The 27,425-nt window shown below is 35.1% G+C and overlaps 3 protein-coding genes across 8 annotated transcripts; 1 reads left to right on the top strand and 2 right to left on the bottom strand.

Annotated features, from left to right (window-relative positions):
• Nucleotides 1-2,036, bottom strand: LOC123689105 (facilitated trehalose transporter Tret1-like). Its single transcript, XM_022260328.2, has 4 exons — nt 1,786-2,036; nt 1,581-1,716; nt 1,187-1,332; nt 1-1,095 (listed from the first exon to the last, which is right to left on the bottom strand). The coding sequence occupies exons 1-4, from the start codon at nt 1,822-1,824 to the stop codon at nt 4-6; spliced, it is 1,413 nt and encodes a 470-aa protein (XP_022116020.2). The 5' UTR covers nt 1,825-2,036; the 3' UTR covers nt 1-3.
• Nucleotides 2,037-2,388: 352 nt separating this feature from the next.
• Nucleotides 2,389-27,250, bottom strand: LOC110993911 (insulin receptor substrate 1). Of its 6 annotated transcripts, none has more exons than XM_022260319.2 (13): nt 26,248-27,250; nt 21,907-22,090; nt 18,490-18,615; nt 13,744-13,892; nt 12,317-12,412; nt 10,970-11,284; nt 10,489-10,593; nt 9,861-9,972; nt 9,466-9,636; nt 8,634-8,847; nt 7,563-8,043; nt 7,104-7,235; nt 2,389-6,900 (listed from the first exon to the last, which is right to left on the bottom strand). In XM_022260319.2, the coding sequence occupies exons 1-12, from the start codon at nt 26,612-26,614 to the stop codon at nt 7,108-7,110; spliced, it is 2,448 nt and encodes an 815-aa protein (XP_022116011.2). In that variant the 5' UTR covers nt 26,615-27,250; the 3' UTR covers nt 2,389-6,900; nt 7,104-7,107. The 6 variants fall into 6 exon arrangements, with proteins under 6 accessions (XP_022116011.2, XP_022116012.2, XP_022116016.2 ...); XM_022260320.2 differs by having other exon boundaries at nt 10,970-11,281; XM_022260324.2 differs by lacking the exon at nt 10,970-11,284.
• On the top strand, nt 14,697-18,291 carry LOC110993914 (facilitated trehalose transporter Tret1). Its single transcript, XM_022260330.2, has 4 exons — nt 14,697-14,868; nt 15,512-15,647; nt 16,418-16,563; nt 16,737-18,291. Exons 1-4 carry the CDS (start codon nt 14,830-14,832, stop codon nt 17,844-17,846), a joined length of 1,431 nt encoding a protein of 476 aa, XP_022116022.2. The 5' UTR covers nt 14,697-14,829; the 3' UTR covers nt 17,847-18,291.
• Nucleotides 27,251-27,425: the final 175 nt, after the last annotated feature.

Below are 27,425 nucleotides of genomic sequence, written 5' to 3'. Positions count from 1 at the left end.
TATTTACCTAATAAGTTCGTTTAAAGGCTCTGCTTCTGCCCCAGTTTTCTCAATACCTATAAACCCATCCTCGATTTGTTGCAAAGTGCGGCCTTTTGTCTCCGGCATCATGAACCAACAGACAATCATGCAATAGCAAATAACAACGGCATTTATTCCGTACACGCCTTCAATGCCAACCATAGTTACCAGGTACGGGAAAGTCTTTAATATCACAAAGTGAAACGCAGTCGCGATGGCCGTACTTACACTGATACCTAAACTTCGGTATGCCAGAGGGAACACTTCTCCCGCTATGACGGTAATTATCGGTACTATACCTGCCGATATAGAGAAACTTTGCAGATGAAGCAGTACTGCCGGTATCCAGTACACATGCCACATCGCACCAAACTTTACCAACCATATATAAATCACTACAGCAATATGCATAGCCAAACATAACCCAACAGAGGTAAACGTAACTGTTCGCCGATTAAACTTCTTCATAAAGTAAACCGCAAAGAAACTGCTTATTATCCTTAATATATCTATAGAAACGAGCCACAATTGAGGATCGACTCCGGCGCCCATGACCTCTGATATGATTGTTTGTCCATACACGGCTATTATCATGCCTCCCGACATATATCCCAATAAGGAAATATGCAACGTTATAGTTATAGGCTTATAAAACTCCACTTTACAAATAATCTCTTTAAATCTCGACTTGTTCTCTGTCTCTCTGTAATCTTTTCTGGCTTGAATTAACTCTATTAGTTCATCGTTTTCGTTTAATCCCCTCAGCCATTCAAAATACTTTTTACTCTCTTCATACCGGCCCTTACTTGCGAGCCAACTTGGCGATTCGGGAATAATAAATGTCATGACAAAGCTTATAACTGAAAAGGTAATGCAAATGGCCGCAGTCATCTTCCAGCTGACCAAATAACCCAATAAATGGACAACGAATATCCCTGATGTCTGTGCGACTGCGTTCATAGTGAGGAAAGCTCCTCGATTATTTGGACTGGTGTATTCTCCGATCATGACGGCTCGAATAGGAACAACTTGACCAAATGAGATACCTTGCATGATTCTTGCCGCTAAAAGCATCTGGAAATAGATAATTATATGATACATTTATTAGAATGTATAATCTTTTCTATTGAAATTCGCGTACGTTTTAATACGTATACCTACGTACTTCTACATTTGATGCAAAGATGATTAAGAGCCAGCCTACAGTTATGGGTATAATGATAAAAAAGTGGGAGTTTTTACGCCCTAACTTGCCCATTAATATGGGCATGGTAAAATTTCCAACCATCATTGCTATTGTGAAAACTGCCGCTGAAATATAATAAAAAAAACAATATTAGTTTAACCTAATCATTCTAATAGAAGTTACAATACCTACACAATCCATCAATGTTATACTTACAATGGTTTGATATGGCATAACTAATTTTGACCATGTTTATTATTCAAAAGAATTAAAGGCGTATTTTAGTCATTAAGTTTATTAATGCAAATAATAGTTTTGCTTACTAGTACAACTAATAAATTAAAATAATTTTGGTCTGATCTATTTAACCTACCTATCCATGATTCCTGGGCCTTGGTGAGTGGTATTGGAGATCCGGGAAGTTTGAGTTGCGGCAGCAGCACCGCAGGGAAACCATAAGCGCAACCATTACTCAGCACATTCATACAAACAGTCGCGCACACGAAACACTGCAAAAATTATCATCTAGCTTCTAAATTCACCACATGTTTGTAATAAACATTTAATAGCACACTCACTTGTTTTATAAATGGAGAAAAAACTGTCGGTTCGGTCATTTTATTATGTTTTTATCGTATTGTTTAAAGTCTATTCACTTGTGTTACGATTTATTTTGACTTCCAGAATGATATATCAATTTTAAATAGCATCTAAAATTATCTAAACATTAATTTTTGACCGTGAAAATCTGAGGATGCTTTTGTATTTCATCAATGCTTGATCGTTTATTTTTAGAATTACATAATTTATTTGTTATTATTATTAGAAAAATAATTTTACTATCGATTTAAGAAATAGTTTTGATTGTACAATATTTTAAAATCCAGTGGTCACACAGTCCAAGGTTATGTAAAACGAGAACACACGTTGCATTAGACTTGTTTTGCCACTTACGTATTAGGTACTCTTCGTAAGTATCGGCAAACATATACTTACACTAAACAAAATGTATACTAGAACGCGATACTCGATACGAGTTTATAAGCTCGACCGGAGATAAGAAGGATCAAACGTCATCGACTATAACAAAAACTCAAGTTAATTAAAATTAGTTTTTTCTTGTCGATGTCGTAAGTACACAACATCACGATTGGGTAAGACGGATAAAAAGAAAACAAAAATCAAATCCAAAGCTTTTATTTATTTACAATATAATCGTAATATGAAAGTAAACAAAACGCAACGTACGAAAAATTAGATTTAGAAATTTATAAAACATAACATCGGGCGAGCCCGCGAAAATGCGAGAGAAAACTTTAAACGTGATAGAAACATTTCAGCGAGAGCCGCAGTCGGTTACAAAAGCTAAAAATACGTAAGTGTAGTGATGTTAGTCTAGATCTAGGACGTTGTGATATGGCTCAGCCGCAAGCTGACGTCACCAACACGAGTAGCACCTTTGCAGAACGACCCCGATCGGTCTCGCCGGTTGGCTCCCGTCTATACGTTCGCTATGCTATACTCGTAATATTAAAAAAAAACTTTACGCCGTTACAGGAACATCTTTATGCAAAATCCTATCAAACTTGCAATGGGACTAGTATAGAATAAAACTCCATTTGTCATGACGTCTCTCGTGGAGCTTCTTCTCGTACAATATACGATAATAAGGCCGCATTCACACTAGCTTTCGATGTCGTATAATACGTTTCCCACCAATGTAAATGTTGCCGAACGCTCCTTTTGCAATGCGCTACTTTTTTCTAAATATATTTTCATCTGCTTTTGTGACCCTTAGAGTAAAACGTATTTGTGCTTATGAATAAATATTTTCTCTATATAACACTTTGTAAAATATGAACGTACGAACAACTCGCAATGCAAAAGGAGGTTCCGTTCGTTTACGCCTTCCTTCTGGTGCACTTAACACTAGGGTCGACTCGACGCGCCTTACAGCTAAGTGGAATAAAGTAAATACGCTACTCGTAAATGTATATTATATACCTAAATGTAACTACATCATTGCGAGGTGGCTAAAACTCCGACGCCTTGCGACTCAGTGCGAACGTGGCCCGAGCCACGCCTAAATTAAATAATAAATTAAATTAAGTCTTATCCACTCGTATTTTGAACAAATTATAATTACACTGGTTGAAGTCGCAGACACCAGACAACGCTACATGTATAAAAACAACGGCTGTGCCCAATTGTACTAAATACCGCTTAAAACATTCGCCAAGAGACGGCGACGCAAACTTCTGGGATATCGAATATCAGGAATTTAGACTCTAATTTTATACAGATCCCCGGGCGCGGTCCGAACCTTTGCAGCCGTGAATGTTACCTTTCGGGGTAATTTAAAGCTAGTTTATCGACCAGAATAGGTCCAGATAGGGGATAAAATGAATTTATCAGACGCTCCCCTCAATAAATAACATTATATATAAAATTTGGTGTTAACTCAGTCAGGCACGTACGTCAACTTGCGCGCACCGAAAGCGTACGTACGACCTCGACTCGGACCTTCGCTAAGAGCTATTGATTTTGTCGTTCTAGGATATTTACAGTATAAATATATGGTGGGATGGGTTAGTTTGTAAATTGACAAAAACCATAGCTCCTATGGCCAATCTCAATAGCATACTTATCAATAGAAATTTTCATTATTACTGCATTACAATTGCCATTAAACGATTCATTGTGAATAAAAAATTAAGTTATTGAGATTGGAAGTGAAAGATCATTGAACACACATATTGGTGAATATTTCATACGAAATTTGCTGCATGGCTTGATATGGTAATGGCTTGGAGAATATTTATTTATTTATCAAGAAGATTTGCAGCACAATACAGAAATAGATATATAACATTGTGGCCTAAGTAAAAATCTTCACATACAGTTTATTTTTTCAAATGCCAATTATTTTGGTTGTAGAACAAAAAAGAAAAAACAAAGTTCGCAGGGTGCCAATGACGCAAAAGATAAATAAAAATTGCACATTCAATATGAAATCGAGAGAGCAAAAAGACACCCGCAGAAATATTAGCTGACTTTGCAACGAAATTAGTCAAATCAATCTTCAATCGAGCACAAAGAGTGTACGATATATTTAATGAACGACTCTAAAGTCTAATCAAAATTCTACAAACTAGTATATAATATAGTTTATACGAATATTATATAAAATAGTTCTATTTAGTGATCGTTAACGAATTATTGATTGAAACACTGCTCAAGAGAAACAAATATATAAACTGCAATTTGACGTATATGTACTAAGATCAGCGTCTTTGAAAATCCCAAAAATGGCGTCATTGTACCTAATTGTGCCCCATGGACAGATTATGTATACTTAATTGAGCTAATCATGGCTACAACAGACTACGGGTTAGTTAATAATAATTACTGAAGCGTCAGATATGCCGCAGTTGCTGCCGAATGGATAAAGGGACTTTTATTCTGGAAATATTGTTTTTTTCTAATCAGACGTGGGGGACCACGCCCCAGAGGGGGGGAAATTTTAATATTAAGGGGCTTATTCAAAAATGTATTAAATTATTTGGAATTTAACTTTAACTCATTTAGTTTTGATAATTTACTTGTTGTGGTCTTCGTCAACTGCGATTTCATAATCAAATTTATTTAAGTTTCTATTGAACAATTCAATATTAAATATTATGTTATTTATGTTACATAATATAATGTAATAAAATTGTTTAACTGGCATAATTGTCTTTACAATCTAACCAGCAATGTGACTAGTAAATTTTGACGTTGACCATTTCAAAAACTGAGAATTCGTGTCAAAATTTACGACTGGTAGAAATTTTAAATTTTTAATAAAATTAGATTATTGACGTGTGATTACTGATATATTATAGTAATTAATGGTATAGGGAAAACGTAGTGGGTATAAAGTTGACCTAAACAGGCTCAAATCATAGATTAGACGATTTATTTTCACAAAGTGGGCATACAATTTGCCATGAACCAAGTAAATACGGCACATCAGACGCCCATCAACTACGAAACACGCAATAACAAGTGTAACACGTAACCAGAGACAACATCACCTAACTGTAAACTGTCAATATGAAAACAAATTTCTTGAACACATTACGAAACCTGAGCCTGAACTTTATTCTTTCTCTTACTCACTCTCTTCTTTACTCTATTATTGAAAGATATTCCTTTTATTTGAAGAGGAATATTTACTCCAAACAAAATTTTCTACTTTCGTCGTAATTAAAATTAAATTATTCATAATAACTTCTAGAACGATCCAATACAGAAGCGTACAAAGCTATACGTATACGCGTCGTTATAAATAACGCGTCATACGCCGAGGAACTAAACACGTCAAACACGGGTGGTATCTCTGAGGTAACGAGGGGGTTGAGGGGGTTGAAGGGGGGGGGGAACAGGCTCAGGTTCACCTGTTTATACCGAAAGCCGTTAATACAATCGAGCACCACTTTTCATAAGAAATTAAACGGGAAATTACTGGGACTCTCGTTATAAACAGTTTAACTAACGGACTGAAGACTGATTTCCAAGTGTTTATCACAAAAACTGTACGAAAATAACTAAGATCTGTGTTAATTTTTCTAAATATTGTTTGCTATATAGAACACGATATATAAGAATGGCCTCGAACGTACGCGTACGTATACGTGACGTGCGACCGTACGTACTGTACGCGTTAATTTCGTGGTCAGAGTTACGAACACAATGGGTACTTTGGAACGTAACTGTCAACTAATTAGGCCTCACTCACAACCGTGGCTTGCGTGAACACGACAAACGTTTGAACCGAATTTGTGAAACTTAAACGGGAAATTCGTTTATTATCTTATCGCGTGTCGGGTTCACTTTGTATTTTAAAATATTTTTCATTCGAATATAGCATTAACCATTGATTTCCCACGGTACAACTGGAGAAAATTTTATATCAAAAATATTGATGAGTATTTTACTATGCATTACGAAAAATATTTTTATTTAACACTTTAATAAAAATCCTATATGGAAGCGCGTCATTGGCTAAAAGGCTCGATTAATATTTTTGATATAAAACCGTTATATACATATACATATCCTACGTACGAAAGCTATGTGTGAAAATCTAGATTACATAAACTTTTTACAAATATTTAACAGACGCAAAGCGCGAACTCGTTCGGCGCCGAAGAGCGAGACAGCGAATCGACTGTGCGGTCTTCGTCGGCGACACGAATCTTCGACGGCCCGGACGGGCGTCGCCGTCAAAGATTTAAATGTATTTTAATACAGAAGCGAGCGACCCGAGTCTAACTTAATTTCGATCAAAACTTAATATTTCAAATCAAAAATCAACAAAAAAATAACATTCGATTTACCAGATTTCGTACAACATCGCTCAAGCCACGTTCTCAATTATTACTCGCTTCATCTACGGGGCCCGTATTCCAACACGTATCTCACAATTTAGTCTTTACAAATGTCTACGTTCAGAATACGGCGGTAGACCTTTTGAGTTTGAGTAATACAGGTATCGAAACTGTAGAACACACACTTTGGCGACGTTAACGTGATCTTAAATTTCCTATCAAAATTTGATAATCCCCTTTGTTGCGTATACGCGTACGCGTGTACGTGTTCTCGTGCGGAGGCGTCCGGTGGGCTGATCGCTGACTTCAAAGTGCACACATCTGGAAAATCATTTTAGAAAATTAACTCTTGCATTGCCAAACCTAGCGCCGGTATTCTGTGACTTCCGCTTCCATCTAATTTCTAGGCGGAGTAGTTGGGTGGTAAGTTCACACATACTTTTAGAATATATCTAAAACTAACTAATGGATTGGATTTTTCGGAAGACGATGTACTGAACGTGTCACGATATGAACAGGTATACCTGGCTAGAGCGCGTCGGCGGCGTATGTCTCGCTGCGGGCGAAGTCGATCTGCGTGTAGAGGCGGTGAGGGGGAGGGGCCGGGGGAGTGCGCGCCTCCAGGTCCAGAGCCGCGTAGTGAAGGCGCCCGCCCTCTGTGGACGTTTACACTAGTAGTACAATTGTGAGTGAGGGATTCCGGATAAATCTGCTTCGTTCGTGTATGGCATATCCGTTTACATGTGCTGGATTTATTTCAAGAATATGTAATTCAAATACGGCATTAAAACAAAAAGTAATCACGGTTATTTTTCAATAAAAGATCTTTCTGGTGCTAAATTATTTTTATTAGTATTTAAAAACAAAGTTATGGTAGTATCATTTTCAGATATTTATTGAAGATAGAGAAGGAGCCAAGATAGTATAATAAACATTACTGTATCTTCCCCACCAGTTGACAATGGGTAGGTCATAATTCTTACCTCGGTTATCATCGATCCTTGCAGTCTTATTATTGTTGAGGCAATCGGGCCTCGCCAGCGTCACGTACTGAGGCGAAGAGGAGACTTCAACTCTTCCTTCTCTTCCGTCTCTCCCCTCCTCCGAAATCTCCCTAACGGTGCTCAACGCGTGCTCGATTTCCGGGGGGGAATCGGGGGAAAAGGGGAAAATGGTCTGCGATCCGTGGAAGGCTTTCTCCGAATCGGGGGAGGAATAGGACGGCCGATTCGTTATAGCTATGGGGCGAGTGCGAGAGCGATAGCTCATCTCCACGTACCCGTCCGGGGGGGTCAGGGCGTTCATCGGGGAGGATATGGGGTTGATAGGCTGGATGGGAGTGATCGGCTCGCCGGGTTTCATCTCTACATAACCGGCGTTGCGGGGGGACATGTCGACGTATTCGTCGACGGGTTTTGATTTTGGTATGTCTGAGTGTGTCGGCGGCGTTCGGGCGATCGTCGACTGGAATGACAACGGCAACATTCAATTGTGTGCCCAATTAGACTTTGACGAGAATTCTGTTTTAATAACTGGTATTCAATAATTAAATAATTATATCGTTAAGTTCACATAACATAATTAAAGTAGTAATTTTCAAAGTTTCGTCGAGCTCTATTATGGCTCGGTAGATGAAGTATCTCCTTTGCCGAGATTTTCTCAATCAACTCCCAACAAGAAATAATGACTAGTTTGTCGGCATCGTACCTCAGTGTCGCACATTCAGTAGATAAACATGTACTTTATATACATTGGAATCTCTCTTAGATCCGTTCCACCTATATATGTATAATAATAATAATAATTTATTTATTTTTCTCCCTTAAACATTAACAATAATAATTCATAATATAGTGACAGTATTGGGAGACTGGTTTCCAAACTAGGTAAGAACCTGTAATATGGATAACCAGGCTTCCATTCCATAGCAAGTCATATACATAACAAAAAGGAAGTTTGTAAGGGATTGTGTATGTGAGTGTGTGTGTATTTGTGTGTGATAGTGGGGAAGGGTATGCATGCTATGGGCATATATTAGATATTACTTTCTTTACCTTAGACTGTGGTGAATTAGCGGAGAAGTCAATCTCCATGAGGTCATCCGTGGGCCTGGCGTGCACGGGGCGTCGTCTGGCGCCCGCACTGTACGCGCGGAGTCTCGAAGCGGGCTCGAGGCGCTCCGTGCGTACGGGCCGACTGCCGACGCTGTACGCGCGCGTCGATCGCTCCTCGGATATGTGGGACGTCGCCGGTTCCAATTGGTATTCGCTGGAATTATTTGTTATCATTCCAAATATTTTTTAAAATATTTAATGTATAAACGGCCGTTTGTGAGTGATTTTTTCAAATGAAATTTCTATACCTACATTTATCTATACTCAGATTTTAAATTCCGTAGAATTCTGACTGCTATCATTTTTTGATTTGTCAGAGATGGAAAACCTTTTTGGCCGGACACATTTTTCAAATTCAATACGAGTCTATACATATATCATATTTGTTAGTGAGTGGTTTAACGGCGAGTTATAATTACATCCCTTTTCATCACAAAAAGTAAAAAAATCCCTTAAAGTTAAGATAACATTTTATTTTATTAAAAAGGTTTACTAAACCTGGAATTACTAGGCAGTGATGCCAGCTAAAGAATAAAATAAAGTAATTAAAGTTAATTCGTTATATTTGTTATTTATATATTAGGTCACTTGATTAAGTAAATATTAAGATTAACTTTTTTGTAGGTAAACATAAAACTACCAAGCATTCTATTTTTTCGGCGGAATACTTTTTTAAGTAGAAAACTTATGAAATGCCAGAATTCTACGAAATGAAAATTGGAGTAGGTATATGTTTCGTAAAATTACTTCCGTTTTAAAAGCAATATCATACCTAAACCGTGGATCCGTAGAAGGCGTCCCGCTACAAACGGAGGCAGATGAAGACACGAGCGGCGGACCCATAGGCAAATAGCCGTCAGGTATGTCACCCACGTCTCTATCACCGCCGTCGTCCACGCCCATTGACGATGTTCGAGAATGTGCAATGGACCCCGTGCGCATACTGTTTAAAAAAAAAACATTCCTCGTCACTGAACTAAAATTAAAAAAAAAAAAACAAGCATCTTGTAAAAAAATTGTCGGAATATCTCACCAGTTAGGCATGTTATCATAAATGATTATTTAAATTTCTATTTGGTCCGAAGATATCACGACAAGACTTCAATAGAAGCCTTTACATCAGTGTTATTACAAAAGCTGTTTAGTTTGCACGTAAGAAAAGCCTACCTCATAAAGTCCCGAGGCAACATATATTCGCAGCAGTCCGGTTCTTCAGGTATTCGCGGGGTGCGATACCACTCTGATATAGAATCTAATTCGTCATGTGATGAAGCCAGACCTAATAATAATAATAAAATATTTGCAAGACTATGGTACAAAAATGGTGATATTATTTTAATTTCATATATTCTGCCACACAGTAAAGAACTAAATAGTAGTAGGCGTGTAAGTATATTTATTTTACATTTATATAATATATGTATTTCCGTAACAAATAAACATTACATAATGATTTCTTATATTATTTTATCCCTTGTATCAAATAAATATTAATTATAATGTGTCACCCACATAATAAAAGTTTTGTTAAAAGTAGCTTATAAGTCGATTTTTAAAAACTATTAAAAAAATCTTTGATTGCCATGCAAAAGGTGCATTTCTATACAATTTCAGATTATTTCATGGCAATACATAAAATTTATTTATTGACTTAACACATGGATGGGTAAAGATTGTAGCCCGGTAATAAAATGGACCTAGAGAGACACATTTTTTGTAGGATCCTTGCTGCCTCTTACCAAAGGAAATTTGTTTTACAATAGATAATTATATCTTCAGAAGATTTAACACGTACCGTCAACGACATCAGTGTGCCTCGTTATTTGTGGACGATCCGACTCGAACGAGGAACAAGCCCTAGATGGCATCGTCTCACAACGATTACGAAGTGTCGTTACATCTGTGAACAACGGCGACTAATTAACGGATCGTTTAAATACCGATGTAATGTTTGCCCATTTGCCTACGTTTCGTTTAAAAGCGAAATATCAAATCTTAATCTGCATACTCACTTGTACTAATGCTGAAGCTAATTCTAAATTGATACAGTTAGACTTATGTCACAAGCATACACAACTTACAAGCTCACAAACAAAGATTTTACAGCAAAATATACATAGAGGAGTATATACAAAGGGAAACGATCACAAAAGCAAATAAACTCATGCAGACAAACCAAGCTGACATACTAAACACAGGCAATACTGATAAATCGTAATCAGAAGTGGGATTAGTGTATGCGATGCGATGTTGGTTAGTCGAAGCATGATACATACTCTTGGTATGCGCCGGCGACAGTTTGGAAAACCTTGTGCCGGTACTGGCACGTCTGCACCAGGGGTTCTTCTTGATCGCATCCGTTCCATTGACGGTTTTGCAGGAGGAATGCATCACTGTTTTCTCTAAGATAGCCCGATCTACTTCGTCCCCCGTGAGGGGCTCGGATCTAGTTCTGCCGTGGGCGATCTTCAGAGGCTCCTGGAAGACCGGACATCCGGCGGGGAGAGACACTGTACGGTGGTGTTTAATATGCCGCGCGGGGCGGTCCTGCTTTTCGGGCGTTAGTGTGTTATTCGGCGGTTGGTTTTCTGCTGAAGACAATGAGAAGCGACACGTAAACATCTGGCACCAAGCGACACCCGGTGCGATGGTTATTCGTGAGTTGACTATCAAACGCTGTGTACGTGTTTAAACGTAAAATCGCAAGACTGTTTATGCCTGAGTGCCACTGTCGACCGAAATGTGATTAAAACGTTGATATAAAGATATGGTATATTTAAAAAAAAATTTAGACAAAATCTAGCGAACAGTTGGTTGAAACTGTAACTGTGGTTTGTTTTACCATATCTTTATACATAGGTGAGGAAATGACGCACACAACACAATACCGAACCATCACCGATCCATGCAGACAACAATCTTTCATCATACCATACAAATACAAAGTACATATACTCAGATTTTGGAGTAGCAGTTATTGTCAATTCGATATTTAATATTAAGAGCGGTACTTTGATAAATCATGCTACATGTTGTTCTTTTGCATTTTTCAAATATCATAAAGCCGTTAAATTTCGCAGTTATTACACAGTTTATTTCATGCTTATCCGCCAGTAGAGTTATCACCGTCACATTGAAAGCATCAGATATTAATCGAGCGATTAGAAATTCATTGATTTAATAGTTAACAGTTAATGATAAACAAAAAGCACACCGATAGATATTCTGACGTGTAATTTGTTATTAATCTTTTCTCCGATGGTGAATGAGGATGAACGATGAATGAGTTACGATGCCTCCATAACCAAGCACGACCATTTGACAGCCATGAACGAATTGAGCTGGTGAATGAACATTTCCAACATTCTGTACACTCGGTTTACAATCTAGACATGTGGTAATAACTTTTTTATTTTGATAAGACGAAAAGGGTTGAGTAGCTTACAAGAAACAGAAGGAAAGATATAATTTCTTAAAATATAAATAAAATAAGTCATATTCAAAAGTAAGAGTAATAGTTTTCAAAGAGGTAAGGCACTGGGGTACAACGAAGTTGCAAGAAGAGTCTAGAATGTCACCGAGCATACAAGAGAAGAGAATCAGCCAATAGAGCGATCTCGTACCGTTAGTGGGGACGGCAGCGACCGAATCGTCAATGGAGTAGGTGGCGGAAGCGCAGACACACTGCCGTATACACGCGCCCACGCAGAGGCCTTTGTCTGCAATGCGCAACGCGTCAACCCACTACGCTACGTACAGCTCACACCATACTAACTACATTTTAAAGATAGTGTGGTGTGGTGTAATTGTTCGTCCATAGGTTTATTCATTGTGAACCTTTGTATTCATTTGTGTAAATGTCCAGTGTATACATATACCTGAGTAACTAATCTAACGATTATAAACAAATAAAAATAACAAGATATTGATTTTCACCTGATGTTAAGTGATACCGCCGCCCATGGACGCTCACATAGCCAGAAGTCAAATCAGAACTGTAACTTTTTTATTAATAAACTTTCAACTGATAGTTATCTTTTATACTTCTCAGACTTAACTATTGAGGAATTGTGTGAGGTATTAGAGCTATCTACGTGCTATGTTACATAAGTGATAATGGAACTATGTACTACTAATACAGTTTTACGTTATCTATATATTAGTCAAAACATCTTTATTTACCCACATTACTTCAATATAAATAGCTTAACATTTTCACAATAATTAAAAAAAAAAAGTATTTCTAACCTGTGGGTTAATAAAATTGTCGAACAAGCATTCTACTCTACTGTAAATCAAACAAACTACTAAATGACATCTACGAGTATCTTTTAGTCGAAATCGGAACCGTGCAATATCCTTTCTATAAGCGAAGGTTTGATTGCTTATCAGTTTTCAACTAAAGATTTTAGCACTATTGAACTAATGGTTTTCGTAAGAGAAAAGATTTTTTGGAAATCGCATAGAGTTACTAAATTATTATTCATATCAACACAGCGTTGTAATTATAATAAACTATCTGACCATTCGAGATTTTTATATAGCCTGACCATCCGTAATGTTATCAGAATGATCTATAATATGTATGTCTAAACACATCATGTAGTTTTTTGTTTGAGCAATTGATGGCGTTGTGCATGTGTAGAAACGCGAAAAAACCCTAGTTCTTCAACTCATTAAAGCCTAAGCCGAGTCTCTTTAAAAATACCTACTGTAATTCTTACGTGTGGTTTTCTAATAAAATATTAAAATTTTATTTTATGTATGTACGTTATGTTAAAGCTACCAATTTTAATAAATTTTTCTCTGAACCAAATATAATTAAGAGTGAATGTAACCTGTGAGTTAATCACATATAATATTACTATATTACAATTATAAAAACATATATAACTACTTATTAAATACAATGATATCATTATTAGTTGAACTACAAAAGAACATCTGTAAAACTATAATTAATATATTCCGATAGCAAGTGTTTAAACTAACGGAAGGGACATAATTAATAATAAGGGAGGTAATGAGTTATAAACTATTGAAAACATACCGTTATAAAGTCCAGCGCGTCCTCTGCCATCTGAGTAGGTTTGCCTTCGTGCGGGTAGTGGGTTCGAACTCTCCAGCAAAGAACTTTTACCAGGTATCACAATATGATCCTTTTCATTCTCAGACTCTTTCGCACAGTTCATCATCGCACTGTAAAGTAAATATGCATCATTTACATTACAATCTCAGTAATAAAAGAGCTAGAGTATATCCTATATATATATATATATATATATATATATAACTAACTACTCTCCAGTAACTCTTAGACTTTCGTCGCGTTGGGGGTAGCGTACACATCTCCCGTGTAGATACACAAAATTTCTTGCGTTAGGTTCATTTTAAAGTGTGACAAGTCTTTGGAGTAAACACATTTTTGAATTCATCAATAAAAGATTCAAAGAATGTGTTACATAACTTATTAGGGCATTGGTAACGCAAAATTTGCATTTTTAATGGCATACGAATTGTGCATATTTTATTTTTTGGATCTTTACATTTAAGTTTTTGAAGTTCAAACAATTGGCCAGAGTAGTTGTTAGTTTGTTGATAATACAAGTCTATATTACTATAGATATTGTCAATACATGTTGCCGTGGTCACGATCATTTTTTTCAAAACGAAATTTAAAAGTGTTTTCTTTAGCAATGTTCCTAATGGCCAGTTCTAATCATTTTCAGTGTTACCCACGTACAATAGAAGTATATTCGTGATTGGGCTGCAAAGTTCATTTACACATATAACGATAAGCAAATCTATTGCAACGTATTTAAGCTCGTAAAAAATATCCCTGTAACGTTTAATTTAATTTGCATTAAACCAAGTATAATTATATATTTCCCACATGTTTAATTCGTTTTTAAAAACCAGTTAAAAACGTTCAACCTGAAACTGTATAAACAAACTGATAGTGAAGATAACGCTTTATAATGTAACCGTTGCGTCAATATTAAACTTTATTTCGAGTAGCGTGCATAATTTTCATATTCTCAATCGACGTGTTTAGAGGAAAATATTATACTTGTAACAATATCATTATTGGGTTGAAACAAGGAGTGCGGAAGTGTTAAAGAGGAATAATTGCATCATGTATCATCCATTTGCCATATCGCCGTTTCTTATACAAGTAAGATTTATTTTCTATGTAGAATATAATGATAATGGAATATAATACTATAGGGACTCGATTGTCGCCAAACTCTGGTATATTTGAAATGATAATTTGGTAAAAAAAATATAATATATTAATTATTAATGGTTAATAAAAATAAGGTTAGAATATTTCCTATTTTCGAACTTCGTGACAAAATTTGAAAATTCCGGTAAGTAATAAAAAATAAGTGAATTTTTAAATAGAATTGTATATAAACAATATATTTAATTACGGCTATTAGGGAAGTCTTCTGATAGATAAGTGTTAGCTTAATGGTTACTTGATCAATTCCTACAATTGCCCTGAAGTTCCACGACAACATGGTCAAAGCCGGCCAGTGCACAAACAGACCCATCTTTCACAATTAACACTATTGCAGAAAAACGGTAACAATTAAATTAATATAAAGACATAACAAGTATTAGATACGTTTCAGGAATTTTACGATCTTTTTGTACTCTTCAGGACTGTGGAACTTATGATTGAAATAACATTGATGATTATTTGACGATACGCATAGGCTGAAATCTATTGAATAATCTGTGCACATGAGTTTTGGAGACTTATGACGTGTTTCTTCATGATTAAATATAACAATAGCTACATCACTTTCCAGTGTTTCGTGTGCGCGACTGTTTGTATGAATGTGCTGAGTAATGGTTGCGCTTATGGTTTCCCTGCGGTGCTGCTGCCGCAACTCAAACTTCCAGGATCTCCAATACCACTCACCAAGGCCCAGGAATCATGGATAGGTAGGAGTTAATCCGTGTGATTAAGGACTTTGGTTTACCACGTTATTAAATGATATCTTCTCTTACTCATATTTACTTATAACAAGCGTTTACTTGTACTTATAACAACTAATGCACACACAATAAAATATTCACAATTAAAACCAGATTTAAGTAATGAAAAATTAGATTCTATATCTAAGAATTTACAGCAAAAATTAACTAATAGAATTAAAATGGAGACAGATAAGATCGGCTTACTATTATCTAATTAAATTGAGAGGAGATAAATTTATTTTCGCTATCGTAAATTTTATGTGCATGTACGTATGTATGTTTAAATCAATACATGTGACGTTGTGTTACATTTATTTTGTAAATTATTAATAGTTGATTAACTACCCAAATTATGTTTTCTCTGACCCATGAAACTATCGTCCAATAGCTATAACCACCTATATCAACCGCCAGCTTCTGCTACAAGGACCACGCTGATCATAAACTGCCAATAGCTCAGCTGGTGACATTCTTCTATACAAATAGTATAAGGGGGCGCTAGTGGTCAGTCTGGACTTAGTGCAAGCCTTTGATTCGGTGTGGCATAAAAAAAATCATATTAGATTTATTGGAGTAAAGTCTAGCTCTCTTATAGCTAAAGTTGACTTTCTCTTAACGCTGCATTTTGTACTGATTAATTAAATAAATTTTCAAAATTCTGTATTCATCACTCAGTCATTAACTTCTTAACGATGTATTCTCGACAAAGTATTCTCAGTTTATGATTTTTTCAGCTTCAATTATCACTGTTGCGATGTTAGCGGGTAATTTAACCATGCCATTGATACTGGATAAATTGGGACGGAAAAAGGCTCATTTCTTGGTCAATATACCGGCTGTTATTGGATGGCTTCTGATAATATTTGCAAAGAACGTTCAGGTTGGTACAACTAGTATATTAGAAAGGGGGGGTCGTGTTAAGGGGGGAACGAGAGACTCAAAAGGTAACTGGGTGCATTGTGGGGCCTTTGGCTCGCTAGTACAAAAAAAAGTTTCTTGTAAAGCGGACCGTAGGCTTCTTATACGTCAAATTTATCAAATGTTTAATTTCAGATTATTCTACTTGCGAGAATGATGCAAGGACTATCCTTTGGGCAAATGGTACCTCTACGAGCTGTCGTTATAGGAGAGTACTCGAGCCCAAAGAATCGCGGGGCATTCCTAACAACAACTACGGTTGCACAAACACTTGGCATGTTTGTAGTGCATTTGATAGGATCGCTGGTACATTGGCAGATGACAGCTCTCATCTGCGTCTCATTCACTTTAATCAGCTTTATCATGACATTTTTTCTACCAGAATCCCCGAGTTGGCTCGCAAGTAAAGGGAGATATGATGAATGTAAACAACATTTCCAGTATCTTAGAGGCGATCAGGAAGAAGCCGAGCTAAACGAGCTCATCCAAGCCAGGATGGAGCACAATGCGACAAGAACTGTCATCAATCTTAAAACCTGCGTGGAGATTGTACGTAAAGTAGAATTTTATAAGCCCATTCTGCTCTTCTTGCATGTCACGTTATTGGTGTATGTGGCTGGTGGGATGAATTTAGCAGTATATGGGGTAACTATTGTGGAGCTAATTATGGGTCCGGGCGTAGACGCGAATTTCTGGCTGGTAGAGATAGATATATTACGTATAATCACCAATATACTGGCCGTTTACTTTATGAAGAGGTGTTTGCGGCGTACTGTGGCGTTTAGCACCGGTGTTCTGTGCTTAATAGCACACATCGCTGTAGTTGCCCACGTCATTATGATAAAACAAGGCATTACCTTCTTTGACTATATATGGATACCAGCTATGTTGCTGAATCTACAATGTTTTGCCGTATCCGCAGGAGTATTACCAATAATGTGTGTAATTGCTGGAGAAATATTTCCGTTAGCTTACCGCAGCATCGGTATAAGCTTTGGGACCGCTATAGCGACGCTTTTCCACTTTCTAATATTAAAGACCTTTCCTTACCTCACATCATCAGTGGGTATTGAAGGTGTGTACGGAATATATGGGAGCGTTATTTTGTACTGTTTGATAGTTATGTGGTTTTTGATGCCGGAGACGAAAGGTCGAACGTTACAACAGATTGAAGACAAATTAAAAGGAGTAGATAGAACGAGTAAAATTGACTGCAACAATAAAGCATCAGCTCCGACCGACTAGTTTTAACTAATCATATAAATAATAAATCTAGGAACTATTACATATTTAACTCTCAAACTAAACATTTACGTTCGGCGTAAATTTCTAGTTCCTAATTCCTTTGTTTGCAGAACTATTCTTATCTAAATATACTTGACATTCATTTTCATAGTTGGCTTAATGACGTCACATTAGCATGTTAACGTAATTTAAAATATGAACATAGAGCTTAAAAATTAGATGAAATTTAGTACCTTCCACAAAATTAAATAGTATTCTAAAGGTATTTGCCAATAAATTTTAGCAGGCGCAAATTAATTATAACACATTATAACAGTTCTTCGCAATTAAACGTGACTAAATATATAAATTTAGTATAAGAAAATACCTATTAATACGCGGTAATTAAAATATATGGAATTGTACATAAGAATAACGAATATTTGTTAAATTGTAAATAAAGTTGTTAAGTTAGATTATTTAATTTTCAGAATCCTTTCTTTGTATAAACTATAAATGCAAATGTTCAAGTGTATTTTTTGTGTGTTTGGAAACCTGTAAGTCATATTGAGCATGATACATACATTATACTCATCTGTTCTGGGTTAAAACCAGGTCAACTACTATATAATATAACATAACTGTGTGATACAATATAACTTACTGATATATAGTTGAATGCATGCTCTGCGCGATGTTAGAGTCGTCTGAATGCATCCACAACTCTCCGGCACCTGTCGACGTCTGCCGCCCCACTTCCATATAGAAGAAACATTCCGAATCGCCACATCTGTCAATGAATTTAAATCACTTTCGCATTAACAACGAAAATTTGGTCTGAAATTCACTTTGCTTAAAAAATAAAAATATTACTAAAGTTTTTAGGATAAAATTCTGTCGAGACTTTAACCTCTGAAAACCATAAGATTCGTAAAGGAAAATACAATAAATTTGGGCCATGCTACGTACCTATTGATTCTGAATGTTATACCCTTAGTACGAGCAGTACAAAATGAATAATTATCTTATTAAAAAATATAAATATCAAATGAAACTTATGTTTTCGGGTCGTTGTTGTTGTCCATAATTTAAATTTGTCGTATTGACGAATACAGATACTTCACACTTTATAAATAACAGGGACAAACGGGCAGAAGGCATCTGATGTTAGGATACCGCCGCCTTTGGATGCTCATATTGAATCGCTAGTGCATTGCCGGCTTATTATGAATTGGTAAGCTCCTTTCTCGAAGAAGAGAGATTCTTTTCTTTCTTCTTTCTAGTCGAATTAATTAATTAATCACTGAGTTGCAATACTTGAATTTCTGTAGACACGCAAAAATTTAAATGTAACCGGAATTAGCAATGATTTGAACTAACTGTCCCAAAAATCGTCTTCGTTTCCTGAAACGAGCAATCAGACAAAAGTGATGCCAATAATTCCAAGACGAAAACAAATCAAACTCGTCTGAGCCGCGTATTAAGTCCATTCAACAAAACATGGCCTGGTATAGCCCACGCGCTCCGTGAATCATCAAAACAAGTGCCAAATATTGCTTCTACAGTGCAACGAACGTACAGTTATACGTTTTACGAGGGTCGGTCGGTACTCATAGAACCAACATTTTAAAAGTACATATAACATTTGCAACTTGTTAATTAGTAAACGATACAAGGAGACGGTCATTGCAGAAAAATCCATACATTTTTTTATTATATTACCTTGATCTATATCTGTAAATCGAATTTAATTTTGAAATAGAACAGACAAATAAAACATACCTAATTCTCTCTCAATACTCACAGTTTACTGCACGGATTTTTGAGAGGTTTTGGTTACTATCGGACCGATTTATATAGTTTGGATGGAATAAACTAAATAAAGATAAGTATTAGAATTGTTGGAAAGAGTCAAACCGCAAAAGGACCAGTCGCTTTCAAATAAAATTTACAAACATTATACCATTATACATTATACCTGGTTCCTCAAGGAAATCAATTTTACCTTTAAACGCATTTTATGACCAATATAATATGGTATATTGTAGATCTATACTAAATCATCCTACGTCTACAATATTAACAAAACCCAGCTATGGTAAAACGCAATTTGCACCAACGTGTATCACTTAAGAATTCACACGCAGCTAAATGCGATATAAACTGTACCAGACGTGTCTCGCATTATAATTAAGTGTTATTTATATCTGGGAGAACAAAGCGATACCTAAAATAATCTGCATCCAGTAATAGACTAGCAATGCTGAGACAAACCCGCAACTTCTGCATAGATAAAAACATACCGAACAAAATGTTTGTCTATTACCCGTTAAATTATGATAACTAGCTAAGACAAAATTTTGTTTATAATTTAACCTCTGATAAACCAAAAAAACAATTGAAAAATATATTTTCGTAAGAATCGAACGGATTATTGAAAATACCGTACTTGTGGCAATAGATGACTTTGATATAGCATATTTCCAAGACAAGATTACGATTCATAAAAAAACACTTAACTAAAAATTTAAATAAAATCTAGTTATGTAAATATTTGTGTGGTAATATTAGGTCTCGGTAGAATGCAACAGCGGGAACGGCTCGGCTTTGCTGGTACTACTCGAGGTGGTTTTAGTGAGTATTGATAACCTAGTCTCTGAAAATCAGAGATTTTAGTGTGGGTTGTTTCCCACATATCACTGCTGCTTTTGAGAGCAGGGGATGCGCAAATGCATATCCACCTCGAAGATAAAAGGGGGTATACAATATAAAAGAACTTTTTTAGGAACAAATGGGTAGGAGGCTCATCTGATTTTAAATGATATATCCGCCCATGGACCGTCTCAATGGCAGAGGGTGTGCGAGGCCCTATTATTAGTTACTGCACTGGGAAGCTGGTTTCACAGTGGTGCGTGGAAAAACGCTCAGACGGACGCCGAGGGTATATAGGTGTTATGGGTGGAATTTTATATACATCTTCGACGTCCGAAGCTAAAACTCAGATGCAGATTACTGCGAAACGAATTGTCTCACATTAATTTAAATATGTAGAGACTTCTTAAACAAAAACAATGATAAACTTGTCGTTTTAGTATACATGCCTATCTACAAAATAAAGAATTGTCTACGATATGTGTTAAGCTGGTCACAAAACTTACTTATTAAGTAAAATTATCAAAAGGATAACTATTACAGTTGTTCGTGTATCTGTAAACTGGTAAATGCTAAAAATCAAACTCTACTAACTAAGAGGGCAACTAAAACACCAATACCAATTTGAATCGCGGTTTCATTCGCACAAAGCAAAGAAACATATCTTTGTTTTTCTACTGTGGACAGTCATACGATCTTTCTTAGAAATATTAAAACGAATTTCCGCGTCTCCAGATCTTACTTTGTGTAAGAAAAAGTTCAGGTCATCGACTCGAGACGGTGTTTTTTAAAGAAAACGATTTTCTTAGAATGGTACCGCCCTAAATTAAAAATGCTGTATATCATTGTGTTTACGTAGGATTTTATTGTTATGTTATTTATACCTACAGCACAGATTTTACCTTATCTTACTGATTGGATTGTTTTATAAAAAAATCATTCGACTTTTTGTGTCTAAGGCTAGCTGGTTTCCTCACGATGTTTTTCTTCGCCGTTCAAGCGCAAGTTAAATAAGCACATAGAAGGTGAACAGCTTGGATCAAACTTACGAAATGCTTACTGTAAAGTTAGTGAGTATCTAGTTGATAAAAGGGCCTGGGACTAGTGCTGGGCAGGCTACTTCTAATTAAATTTTCCTATAATTGTTTTAAACATTGTAGAATTGTTTGATGATTTGCTTTTATTTTAAAAGACTACCGAGAGTTTTTAACGCCGGCTTTTTCTCTCGGCCAACACCCTCTGTCTTCTTGCCGATAAGTAGGGATGCCCACAGGCTCGAATTTCATGACGTGGAATAAGTGATACCATGATGATCCTATGTTCCAAAATAAACGTATTTTATTTTTTATTGAACTCAAGGTACAAGCACAACTCCAAAATATCAACGAGTATACGCGACAAAAGTAATAAAATTATTAAAAAGACTTACCGTCTAATATTCTTCAGAGAGTACTCCACGCGTTCCGGTATGACCAGGTCGCTGATGATGTTATTGTGGCTTTTGATCTTAACCAGGGTTAAAGTCTTGTCTGTGAGACACAGGTTATATAAACCTTGGATGCTCTTGGACGCGCCCAGACCCTTCTTCTGAACGTTCACTTGCCATACGTGTTCTGTAAATTGGAAATCTATTTAGTTAAGTGAAGGAACTGGCACTGACAGCTCAACAGAGTTAGAGCAAAGAGAGCTGTCGTAAGTAAACATCGATTGACCGTGTTTCAATCACGACAATGTGTACTTTATATACTTGTATTTTGTTAACAAATATATTAAAATTAAGCATTTATTTTTAAAAAATAAGTTCGTAGTGGTTTAGCTAAAGTAAAACTAAAGTTAGGTTAAAAGTTGATGCTTAGCAATCTAGAACAATTAGAAATAATAATAATAATAATTTAATTATTATATTTAAACAAAGCAAAAAAATATACAATAGCACTAAAATAAATTTAAGACATACTTAAATCCTACAAAAAAATAAAGTAATATTATACTTACTTTATTTTTTTTTATTCTAGTGCTACTAAATATTTTATAGGCAAATTGCTAGAATAGCTTTTTAAATCCTTGATAGAAACAAACGTACGAAATGTTTAAATAAGTCGTACAAGAAAGATTTAATAGGAAACACCTAATCTATAGATCAATAATAAATAATCTATAGATTAGGTATTTCCTATTAATTCTTACTCGATAGAAAATAACCAATTGAGTCATTTGTGTTTTCCCCGCATCTTGATAAATAATTTAAATAAAAGATTATTCAACTCTACGCACAAGGATTTCCATTTGTGGACTTAGCACGGAAAAACTATTAACAAGAAAAGCGGACAAAAAATAATTCCTGTGCATATTTCATTAGACTAAGGCTTAGCGGTAAAGTTAAATGTTTAAGTTAGTTAATATTTATATTAAAATACTTAAAAATATTTCTTTATTTTATCAATAACGAATAAAATTCGATAAATAATGTATTGTCTACTAATCAAAGAAGCCCTCGATGCCTAGCACTAGACTATTGTTCCTATAACCGAATCTTAGACTTCCGGGTTTATCCAATTGACCAAGTAACGGTGTCAATGTAACATAAGGTAAATAAATATCTAATATTACAAATATAAGGAAAACAGCAAGTTTGTTCGCTGAGAATTTGGAAAGTGATACGCTCGATAGCTGTTCGCGGAAAAATATTGTTTTTGGGAACATATTATTATTATTTTTATACATATTATTATATTATTATACTTTAGGAGACTTTGATTCAATGTGTACTTTAAAAATTTAAATGTATATGTCACTAATAATTTAATAATTATCGTGTACTTTTAAGATAAAGATTAGTCAGTAGTAGCGTAACCTTTAAAAAATTAGCAATACGCAAAAATAATCTTTTCAGTAACTTAATTATTATAGGAATTTAAAGATATAACTTAAAATTATAACATTATTTATTCAGTTAGGCAACGGTAGATTGTTTCCGCGTTATAGAAGCACTCTCGTATAACGCGCTTGTATGACCCAATATAACGCCTAATGTACAAATGATTCACGTTTAACTTTCCCATTAAAAGGGACTTAAATTGAATATAATAAGAATCACGATAATTTGTCAATCTTATTAGGCAAGAAGGTGATCAGCCTCCTGTGCCTGACACGCCGTTGATTAATTGGGTGTAAGGGCGGTCACCTCATGATGTTTTCCTTCGATGGTCGAGCAAATGTTAAATGCACACAAATAAAGGCCATTGGTACACAGTCGGGAATCAAACCTCAGACGAGGCCGAGGCCAAAACTACTCCAGCATAAGGCATAGAACGAAATAGGCGAGATATAGTCAAACTAAGACTAAATTTTATTCGCTTTTTATCCTGCTTAGGGCTTAATTAAAGTTCGATGACCTTTTTCGTTTTAACGCGTGTGTGCTATTTTAAATAATGATCCCACAAAAATTCTATCAAGTCCGATAAAAGAGAAAAATTTAGATTTTTTTAGTTAGACATTGATGAGTTCCTTAATTGTCTGTAAATTTAATTTTTCTGACTAATTAAATACAGCCAACACTGACGTATATGACGCGTAAAATAAACTAAAAATAATTAAAGAGAAAAATATATTATATGTACTAAGTTTGGGTTACGAACAGTCTTAAATAACACCGCGACAAATTTATTGCATTCAGCTATGTTTTATTCATATTTTCCCAAGTTTATTTTTTATCTTAATAAAATCGATTGTATACGAAGAACCAGTAACCTATATCATACACATATATAGATGGATGCGAAGTTGTTTATCATCCGCATAACAAAGCATCAAAAATACAAATAAAGCGAAAGTAAAAGATCACTTTCCACCCTGTCAACACAAATAGTTGAAAACGAAATCCAAGTAAATACCGAAAGGTTTCAGTAAAGATATTTTCCGGGTAATAGGATTTAACGAAAACACAATATTTAAGAAATGAGACAGATTTCATTTTATAATCAACAAAACATTGCTTATAATATGCACGTAAGTATATAGTTTTTTTTAATAATATATTTTTATAAATTTATACGTAGGAATTCGAATGTGTAACCCACTTTTACGCAGAATAACCGCAAGCTAAAATATTTCAGCAATTGTCGCGACATTAATTTAATTATGATCGATCATGGGTTTTGTTGACTTGTTATGATACGTACAATGGTAAGGTCAATGACATATCAATTAGTTTTTTAAGTATGTTTCCACCGTGACGCGGCGTGGTACACAATCCTTGCAAACTGAACTCTCGAGTCATTAACACTTGGCTCCAATTAGATATAACTGTTCAAACTTACGTCTTGCCACATCTTTTGTAATGTTTTGTTGGAATTGCATAAGCACAAGTTATTGGAATGCAATATTTACAAAAATATTAGTAAAAAACACATGCTTAAAACAAGAATAACTAATGCAGCAGATATATTGAATATTATTCCAAATTTGTGTTATTATTTAATTTCTGTCACATGTTCAAATATAGGGTCAAAATCGAAAGTACTAAAGAATTATGAATAATTATCAATTTTATCATTTCAGACTCCACAACTTTCTGATGTACAAACATTTTCAACATCCTACTCTTTAAGCTCAACCTCTAACAAATACACTAAATAATTAAGTTTATAAAATATAGAATATATAAATACAAAATAAACCATATGTACATAAAATCTTATAATACGAAATCAACATCAATTCTTGTCATTAAAGTTTTTCACTATCTGAACTTTTTTAATTTCCTCTTTCAATTAATTAAAAACAAGTTATTTATTTTTTATTGGAGTGAATTAATTTCAATGTATTGTTTTTTATATGTCCTTCAGTATTTCTTAATGAGTTTTTATCAAGACATTTTTTTCTCTAGAATATACAATTTTCTCAATGACAGTCTTTCAAGAAATGAAAATTTTTTGTAACCATAATTCTTTTTTTAGAAAATATATTTACATGGTATTACTTTACAGACATTAATAGTCTGCAAAGCCAATTGTAAGACTTTTTAAATATCAAGTTAATTACTCATTCAAATATTTATTTAGTAGTAGTAGTGTTGGTATATATTAATTTCCAAGGCCCCTCCTATAGCCTCAACGTACTTAATACAAGTTTAGCTATAACTTTAAACTATTAAACTATGGCATCATATGTATTTATATTTATTGTGAAATTATGTTTAATCAAAATCTATATAAAGAAACCTATTTTGCTAAGATATAAAAACATAAATACTCTTAATTTTCCACAAAAATAAAGTTTGATAATTATTTCATATGCAGTTTAGCTTTGGTTCATAAACTTAAAATGTATAGTTAAGGTGAAGAAAATTAAAAAAATCTCAGTTTTAATGTCTGTACTGTTCAATTTAAATAATTTTGTTGTTAAAGCTCTACAAATTAGTACAGTTCTTATTACTTAGTTTCATAAAATGTTGACTAATTTAACAATTACTTGAAAACTAATGTGATAATGGCTTAAATCAGTCAAGTTAAATTACATATATAATAATTAAATAATTTGTATGGCAATTGCTTACTTAGTTTATGTTATCAGTAGCTATTTTCATTCAATGAAATTGATGAATCAGACAGACTTGTTTACAAGTCATAATTTCAAAATAACTTATCAAAGCAAATTATATAAAAATAATTATAGTTAACAAGTTTGCTTAGTAATTTATAATACAATATTATTATGCAACATTAAAACAGGTACATTTGCGAGTCAGGTAAATAAGTAAAGTACTTACGTATGGGATGCAGAAGTTCCGCACTTGCATCATCATTTCGGAATAATTTGAGTATAGCAGCCAACCATGCATGCAAGTCTTGCTCATTCTCTGCTACTATACACAGCTGCTCCTCTCGAGTGAAAAGAGCAATAACATGCTTCTGCTTCAAGTCCAATCTTCTAGTTATGTTGTAACAGCTCTTTAGGGACAGCACGCGGCGCGGGGCCGCACCTGATCTAAACTTCTTCTCACTCTCGTAATACTCTAGTCTAGCAGAACAGTCAGAGGTTTCGGCACGTAGAACGAAAAACTTCTTTTTCATCGTCTTTAATTTTCGTAGGTGGCCCTGACGCACGATGGCGCCAGCCTCAGAAACCGCAGCCATGTCAGCGCCTCCGCATCAGACACAAATAACCTTCAAGTTGTTTACGAACTGTTATGAAAGTCACTAGTCTCGGTTGACGCGACTAAAAATACGTACTATCTCTTTTCAATAGTGCGTAAATAGTAAAGCGCTCGACAAATCGAACGGCGTAACTAATCCGTATTCGAGATAGTCCTGGCGCCATATGACTGCTTATTTTCAATCACTATGATCTTCAACCGAGATAACGGCGATTACTCCGCAGCAATGCGGTGCAAATATCAAAATACAAACAACAAACACTTTTCAATCCATAATTTGGTACGCTCGCTGTTACACTCGGTCATTCACAGATACTCGAGTTTAGAAAGAGATAAAACCATTCATAGTAAACGTAATCTGCACGCCCTTCCGTAGGTACACAGGGCATGGAAGTCACGCCGTGGTCATGCCTTGGAACGACACCAAAACAATCAGATTCTAAACTAGTCTTGCAATATCACTAACACAAAATCATCTGGACACATTCAATACAAGAATCAAGTTACACGAAAGTAGATGAATGTTTTGCACTCGATTTACAAAACTCTTGTTTTTGCGCGTCGTTTTTTATTGGCTCGTCGCTATTGCGTGTCATTTTTCGAACACCGTACTCGAGAAAAATAGTGCCGTATATAAATCGGAAAGTTGTACCAATCACAGCCACAGAGTACTTAAACGCACTAAATAATTATATCATTGTTGGAGTACCTTTTTAAGATAATTTATTGTTTATAATATCTATAATTATTAATTATTTCACTTTCTATAAACTCATAATAAATTATAACTA

This window comes from Pieris rapae, chromosome 21 (genome assembly GCF_905147795.1).
Source record: "Pieris rapae chromosome 21, ilPieRapa1.1, whole genome shotgun sequence".
Lineage (NCBI taxonomy): Eukaryota > Metazoa > Arthropoda > Insecta > Lepidoptera > Pieridae > Pieris > Pieris rapae.
The sequence above is the reverse complement of the archived record's forward strand: the minus strand, read 5'-3'. Positions and strand labels throughout refer to the sequence as shown.

What these genes read in the sequence shown, in the direction of transcription:
- LOC123689105 (XM_022260328.2), bottom strand. Translation starts at nt 1,824, where the DNA reads ATGACCGAACCGACAGTTTTTTCTCCATTTATAAAACAA. An exon ending in GGCCCAGGAATCATGGATAG is followed by an intron (nt 1,333 to 1,580) that starts GTAGGTTAAATA and finishes ATTATATTTCAG; the next exon opens with CGGCAGTTTTCACAATAGCA. An exon ending in TCTTTGCATCAAATGTAGAA is followed by an intron (nt 1,096 to 1,186) that starts GTACGTAGGTAT and finishes ATCTATTTCCAG; the next exon opens with ATGCTTTTAGCGGCAAGAAT.
- LOC110993914 (XM_022260330.2), top strand. Translation starts at nt 14,830, where the DNA reads ATGTATCATCCATTTGCCATATCGCCGTTTCTTATACAA. An exon ending in TATCGCCGTTTCTTATACAA is followed by an intron (nt 14,869 to 15,511) that starts GTAAGATTTATT and finishes ATCACTTTCCAG; the next exon opens with TGTTTCGTGTGCGCGACTGT. An exon ending in TATTTGCAAAGAACGTTCAG is followed by an intron (nt 16,564 to 16,736) that starts GTTGGTACAACT and finishes GTTTAATTTCAG; the next exon opens with ATTATTCTACTTGCGAGAAT.
- LOC110993911 (XM_022260319.2), bottom strand. Translation starts at nt 26,614, where the DNA reads ATGGCTGCGGTTTCTGAGGCTGGCGCCATCGTGCGTCAGGGCCACCTA. An exon ending in GTCGCCGGCGCATACCAAGA is followed by an intron (nt 10,594 to 10,969) that starts GTATGTATCATG and finishes CGTTGTTCACAG; the next exon opens with ATGTAACGACACTTCGTAAT. An exon ending in TTGCCTCGGGACTTTATGAG is followed by an intron (nt 9,637 to 9,860) that starts GTAGGCTTTTCT and finishes TTTTTTAAACAG; the next exon opens with TATGCGCACGGGGTCCATTG.